Source organism: Echiichthys vipera, assembly GCF_963691815.1.
Source record: "Echiichthys vipera genome assembly, chromosome: 17".
Taxonomy (NCBI): domain Eukaryota; kingdom Metazoa; phylum Chordata; class Actinopteri; order Perciformes; family Trachinidae; genus Echiichthys; species Echiichthys vipera.
The window spans coordinates 22,763,365-22,770,809 of NC_139842.1; the positions used below are offsets into that span (position 1 = coordinate 22,763,365).

At 47.7% G+C, this 7,445-nt stretch overlaps 1 protein-coding gene across 1 annotated transcript in view; it reads left to right on the forward strand.

Annotated features, from left to right (window-relative positions):
* grin2ba (glutamate receptor, ionotropic, N-methyl D-aspartate 2B-a) overlaps positions 1 to 4,722 on the forward strand; it is a gene marked incomplete at both ends in the record, with an annotated part of 128,982 nt that extends 124,260 nt beyond the window's left edge. Inside the window, one exon of the mRNA XM_083932018.1 lies at positions 2,404 to 4,722. Coding sequence (XP_083788144.1) covers positions 2,404 to 4,722 — 2,319 coding nt within the window. The remainder of the gene's footprint in view (positions 1 to 2,403) is intronic.
* Between the last annotated feature and the right edge of the window lie 2,723 nt (positions 4,723 to 7,445).

Here is a 7,445-nt window from a genome sequence, read left to right on the forward strand (position 1 = left end):
AATTACCTTTGTCTTTGCTACAATGTGACAACATAAATGAACACTGACTGTCCACAAATACAGCCAGATGATTAAGTATGTTAAAATATTCAATACAAATATTCAGAGTGCTCATTTGCACATGTAGCACAGAGCGCGGGCATTGCGGAGCAACAGCAGTGGAAATTACAGTTTATTATCTTTCCACAAGCCTCGGCCACAGCTTCACTCTGCTTCTCATTTTCTCACCAGCCTTGGCCATTTCTTCCTTTCTTTTTCCCCCTCCTTGCTCTGCCACTCAGATTGATTCCGCTTTTTTAATTTCACAGCATAATCCAATAAACTTTATTGTTATTACTGCAATTAACATTTAAGCTCAACAGTGTAAAAAATGAGACATCTGTCACGGTCGGCGTGAGTCACGTGGCTTCGGTCATGGCTTTATGGTCGGTTAGCGCTCCCTCCATGCGATGGGCTCCCCTGGCTACCTGCTCCTCCAGGTCCCACCTGCAACACTGAAACAAATTAATGATATTGATTTAAAAAGCCTCTAATGACTTTGGAACAGTAAATGTATTAGGGGTTTAATCACTCCTATTTTCACAGCCCTCACATCACATCATGTCTAGGTTCATTTGCATTAAGCGCCATACTGTATACTTACACCACACACAGGCAGTATTAAATTATGAGCTGCAGCATGTACAATAGGCACTCTATATGCAATCCTACATAAGGGGCAGCTAGTTATTTGTTGATTTCCTGCCTCTCTGTACCAGTGCAATCACTTATAGATTTTGCTGTGATCCCCCAGTGGATGAAAATTCTTAGGAACCCTTAGGCCACAGTTATTGCTATTCACACATCCTGCCCAAATAATCAGCTACTATAGCGCTGGGCCGGCAGCAATCTGCCAACTGTTACATTATGTGGGCATGTGGAGTAGACAAAATCTGCTGTTGAATACGAAGCAGCAATCACTTTGTTAAATGTCCAAGATTCAATGCACTACAGTATTAACTTCTTAAAGCAAAAAGCTAAAACCCACACCGACATTTATCTTGCTCCCAAACACTATCATTGTTCATCACAACTTCACTGTTAAAACCTGAAGAGGAAAGATCCCCAAGTGAGATGTTGTCATAGATGTAACGGGAGGGACGTGACAGATTTGGCAGCAGGTGGGGCGGGATCAAGACAATAAAAGAGGAAAAACAAAAGATATGAAATGATGACAAATTATATAAACAGACAGATTGAAACAACACAGATGAGACAGAGAAGGACCAGATAAACATTGAAAGATGGTTGAAATGGGGAAGAAGGTGGGCATCCTCCATTTCGAGACTCCCAATCCGAATCCGACATGCTGAAATCCTTATGTATTTATGTTAACCTCACTTGATTGTAGCCATTGTCAAGCTTTACATACTTAGCTGTTAACAGACTGTGAAATTGAAAAAAGTAATAAAATCGGAAAAGTGGAATGAGGGATGAAGGCCTTTTTGCTGCAATGCAGGCACTGTCCATGTAGCTAATTAACTAGCAGAAGTGAGCGGCTCCGAGAAGGCAAGCTGAGGGTCAACGAGTCACATTAGTGGATAAAAGGAAGAGGTTGGGAAGAGTCATACCCTAACAGCTTAAAAGATTTGACTGCCAGCTGACCCCCTAACCTCCTGACCTCTGCAGTGGCAAGCAGGACGGAGGTCAGCTTATTTCTGGTCTTTAACAGTGGCCAAAGCATTCAACTATTTCAATAGTCATCTACAGACATACAGAAAAACCTAGCTAAATCATTGTTTGGAATTGATCGGATCCTTTACCGTCCCCATCTGTCATGCCTGGTTTACTCTCCTTTGTACATCCATTTTTATCTGAATATTGTATCGTACATCACTGAATGCAAATGGGGCAGTTTATCTTTCTGTCACTGTAACGCTCAGCCGGCGTCTCCTTGGCTTGGCCTTTCTCTTTGGAGGGGATTGTGTTGAGCGGTAGTAGAACTGAGGTGTTTAATAACTGCCGGAGGATATTGTTCAGCTGAATTCTAATCACATTAATCAAAGGTATTGACCAGTGGGACCCAAGGGGTTTTACACCCCCTTTGCCTTTATCAATCATCCACCATGCTGCTACACTATCCTCTTTGAAACTTCATACTGTATGCTCACTTGCACTCTATCCCACTCCAGCTTACAGTATATACACATGTTACTGTCTATGAATTACATGCAACATCTTTTTTTGCTTACTATATGCTGTTGTTATATATTTATTGAACGAGGAACTGACAGAATTGGCAGAAGGGGTTTTCTGGTCAGGGTCTGCAGTCTCGACGTTTTGTCGATTTATTAGGGAGTAATGATGGTTAATGGTTAAATTTACCAAAGGTTCACTCTTTAATGCCTGTATTTCCCCCCACAGGGCATCTACAGCTGTATCCACGGGGTGCAGATCGAGGAGAAGAGCAGCTCAGCATTGAACTCCCCATCAGCCACCATGAACAACACCCATTCCAACATCATGCGCCTCTTACGCACCGCCAAGAACATGGCTTCCCTGTCAGGGGTGAACGGCTCACCCCACAGCGCTCTAGACTTCATCCGCCGTGAATCGTCTGTTTATGACATCTCTGAACACCGCCGCAGCTTGGCCGGACATTCAGACTGCAAGCCGCCTTACCTCCCAGAAGACAATATGTTCAGCGACTACATTAGCGAGGTGGAGAGGACATTTGGCAACCTCCACTTGAAAGACAGTAATCTGTACCAGGACCACTACCTGCATCACCATGGATCAACGCTAGGGCTCACCGGACCTCCTCCCAACAGGCCCCACAGTTTGGGCAGTGCTAGTTCTCTGGAGGGTGGCATGTTTGACTGTGACAGCCTAGGCGGAGGGGTGGCGCCTATTTTCACCACCCAGCCCTGCTCAGCTCTGACCCACAGGAACATGAGCAAGTTTGACCTGCTGTCTGGACAGACTCCTCCCCCAGGCCAGGGCTTTAAGGGAGGCCTGCCGGACCTGTACGGGAAGTTCTCCTTCAAGGGAGGTGCATCAAGTTCCACATTTATCCCTGGGCATGGCTACTGCGGAGGGAGAGTAGAAGACGATGGGAATATACGGTCAGATGTCTCAGACATTTCCACGCACACAGTAACTTATGGAAACCTGGAGGGCAATGCCAAGAAGCGCAAACAGTACCGGGATAGCCTGAAAAAGAGGCCGGCCTCTGCCAAGTCCAGACGGGAGCTGGACGAGATCGAGCTGGGCTACAGGAGGAAACCCTACCACATCAGCCACCACCACTACCACGGCCACCGCTCTACCTCCCCACCGCTTTTGCCCTCTGAACGGAAGAGAGGAGGAGGAGGAAGTGGAGGAGGAAACAACGATGGCAACTATCTCTTCAGAGAAAAGGAGAGCGTTAGGGATTTTTATTTGGACCAGTTTCGGCCCAAAGAGGGTGTCCCTCAGTGGGAACATGTGGACCTGACAGAGGGCCCTGGGAGTCGAGATGGAGGAGTGGGGACCTGCACCACCCTGGTTCCAGTGGATGACTTTCTTAAGAGCAAACCCAAAAAGTCAGATTCAAAGGGTGGGGGAGGATCTGGGCTGGCAGGGGGAGAGTGGGAGTGCCGGAACTGTCGGGCTAGCGGTGGAGGAGTGGGCAAGCAGATGTCCATGCATGGAGGAGGAGGTGTTGGGTATGGTGGTATGAGCTGCGGGTCCTCGGGAGGCGGAGGAAACAGCCGCCCCAGCTCTGCGACCTGCATGCGCTGTGAGGGCTGTAAAAAGACAGGAAACCTCTACGATATCAGTGAGGATAACAACCACCTCTTGGAACAGATGGGGGGAGGGCAAGGTGGAGGAGGAGGAGGCATGGGCGCAGGCCCTCCGACTCAATCTCAGGGCCAGCAGAGGAGGAAGGGTGGAGGATTCGGAAAACCACTGAGGCGGCAGCACTCATATGACGCATTTGTCGACCTTCAGAAAGAGGAGTCAGGAATGGGAAGTTTGATGGGGGGCCTAGGAGGTGGTGGAGTGATGGGTGGTCCAGGTATGGGAGGGATGCTGCCCCCACCCAGGAGTGTTAGCTTGAAGGAGAAAGAACGCTACATAGAGGGCACCAGCCCCTTCGCACACATATTTGAGCGTCACGGGGGCTCAGAGAGAGAAAGGGAAAGAGACAGGGACCCATTGTTTTACGGAGGTGAGGGCCGGAAACGACCCGGCTCACCATTCGGCCTGTTCAGAGGTGGTGAGGGCCTCCACCGCCGCTCCATCGGAGAGAGAGACATGCGTGACAGGGATAGGTCTTTGATGGAAGGAGGAGGTGGGGGAGGGTTCTCTTTATCCAAATCTCTTTACCCCGACAGGGTAAACCAAAACCCCTTTATACCCACCTTTGGCGATGACCAGTGTCTGATGCACGGAGCCAAACAATATTACATGAAAAAGCAACAGCAGCAGCAGCAGCAGCAGCAGCAGCAGCAGCAGCAGCAACAAGTTGCCAAAAATAGCCGAAGTGACTTCAGGAGCCAGATGAGCACGACGTCATATCTGCCTGCGTCCGCCACAGCCGGGGTGATGTCCAACGTGACCCCGCGGTTCCCAAAAGAGGTCAGCCTCGGTGGAATGAACCACCATGGCTCCATGCTGGGGGTCGGCCCCCCACGTCCCTTCAATGGAAGCAATGGCCATGTGTACGAGAAACTCTCCAGCATTGAGTCTGACGTGTGAGAGCAAAAAGGAGGAGGAGGAGCACACGTTGGCGAGGGAGGAGGAGGGGAGGAATATAGTGTTAGGAGATCAGGGATGATTTTAATGACACTGTCCACACACTGCAACCCATATTGGGACAGCACGATGGCATAAGAGAGGAGAGACAGACTGTGAAATATAAAAATAAGAGCAGGTGGAAAAGGGGAAAGTCTTGAGTTTGCAAAAAAAACAATCTGGGTAAAAAATCAGGACACCCTGAGGAGGTGTGGGATGTTAACCCTCCCTCGGAAACGGCCAAAGCTACTCTACTTTTATGTCCAAACACAGTCAATCAACATTACGCTCAACACCAAGCCCCTCATTTCATCCACCAGCGACGCAGAATCAATGTACTTGGTTATTATTGCAAAGAGGCGACAGCTCATCTTAGTTTGATATTGGAACGTGAGTCTGGTGCGATGTGATGGCTGTCTGAGAGCTCCCGCTGAGGGCTTCTGGGGAAAGACTACGAGAGCAAACTGCCCATCTGCCCCTGTGTCACCGCAGAAAGGAGACATTGTCACGTTTACCAGAGCCGCGACACAGGAGATGACTAGTGCTGCTCTCTCTGGAAGGAGACAGCCCGGCCTGTCCATCTCCTCTCCGTCCTGCACTCGTCCCACACCTCTCTCTTCACCCCCCTCTCTCTCTCCTCCTCCTCATCCCTGACGCCAAAAGAGCTGATCTTGTTTGCTATGAGAAATACAATCATGAATGATAATAAGATATTCTTATAGAAAAAAACAGGGTATAAGAACAACAATAATATTGATTACATTGTGAATAACAAAGATGTTAGTGCTGATTATGATAACACTGCTTATGATATCACTAAGTTTTTTCTTGTTTTATGTTCTGTTGGTATGATATTTCACTACTGCTTTAGTATCTGTAGATGTATCCTGTCTGCCCGGCGTGGCAGCAGGAAGGTTGTTCTAAGTTCAACCAACAAGCCAGAAAGACTGAGTCTTTAACTCCTCTTTTTGTTTGTTTTCTGTAGAATATTTTACTCCATGCTCATACATTTATTTGCTCCTTGTGGAAAAACATGATCTGGAAGACATGTTTAGAGCTGACAGATCCTTCTTTGATGTTTCAAGACATTACAAATCAAGTGCACACACACACACACGCACACACACACACACACACTTAAACACACACAGATTTTGTCGGTCTGAACTTGTGTTACTGTGAATGCCGCGTTTCGTCCGAAGCTGAAGATACTGAGAGGAAGGACGTGCCTTAATGGTCTCCAGTGGATGTGTCCTCCGGTTCACACGCGGTCCTCACCCACCAGGCAGCACCGGGAACGGACCTGCGCGCTTTTTAAGGCTGCTCGGTGTCCTCTTCACGTTTATGAGCCAAAACCGCAGTGGAAATACAGCAGGCTTGAGACGCTGCAGCTGATGGTTTAGATACAAGGGGTTGTTGTTTTATAACTTCGTAAAATTATTTCATACTTGGGCAGCGCTTTACGAACCAGGATGTCACGGATAAACCGACGTCTCACTTCACAACCAACAGCCTTTAGACCACTTCTTTTATTCAGGTTACATGATAACAGTCACCAGGCGCTCACAGTCTGAGAGGGCACACACAGAAAGCTTTGTACATTGTGTATGATTAATATATGCACTGTTGTTTATGTCGGTGAAACGCAACAAAACGTGTAGGAGAAGTGCTGTCGCCCCCGTGACAATGGCGCCGATTAAAGCTTGAGCCGAGGAGGATGTCTATACGAGAGAGGCCCCTTAAACACCGACGGAGGCGTCCGGAAGGCGTCCGGAAGGCGTCCGGAAGGCGGCCATCTTGCGAAAGCTCTCCGGCGTTTCACTTTGATTGATGTAGATAGTTTTATTAGCTGGAGAGGCCTCATTTATTGCACAGGACCTTTTACTCAGTGTAGGTTCAGGCTCTCAGTAGACATGCCTTATCATCCCATCACCCCCCCACCCCACCCAGAGCTGTGTGATGATGATGACTCATCGCATTACTGTACAGAATAAAGAAGCCTCTATTAGTTATTAAAAGGTTTGAGCTTCGATTAGCCGGCCGTGTCAGAAGTTCAAGGGCTGCAGGAGATTGCGCAGGAGTGTTGGCCTGAGATTGGAGTTGCTGGAGTGTGTAAAGTGTGATCGTTGTCATTTCAGACTTCTATCTTATATCCTAATCTAAATGCACCAACGGAATAATTTGCTGAGCGTGCGTGCGTACATGTGTGTGTGTGTGTGTGTGGACGAAAGGAAATGACGATTGAATGATAACAGCTGTTTTTTTTCCCCCACCACTTACCTTCTGATAAGTATTCATAAGTTCAGCAGCCTCTCCTCCTCCCTCGCTCCCCAGATAACACCACCGTCAAAGTGAGACTGATCGAGTTAGCCTTAAATCAAACAGATCCATGCAACCCTCTCCCACCCCACCCCACCCACCCCCCAATGACTCTGTAATAAATAGATTGGGATCTCTGGAATTTTTATACGCACACATTTTGAAAGTTCAGGTCAACCATTATCAGCGAGATGGTATAAGAAGGAGAACAGGAAATGACAAGGAAATAAGAAGGAGCAGAAGAGAGACTTGGGAGTGGGCATCAATCAGTGTCAGCATTTGTACGTTCAATCTTTTCCTTGTAAATAGTATATTTAAAAACTCTTTTCACTTTGTACAGTAAACAGACAGACAGGATGTAACTTTCA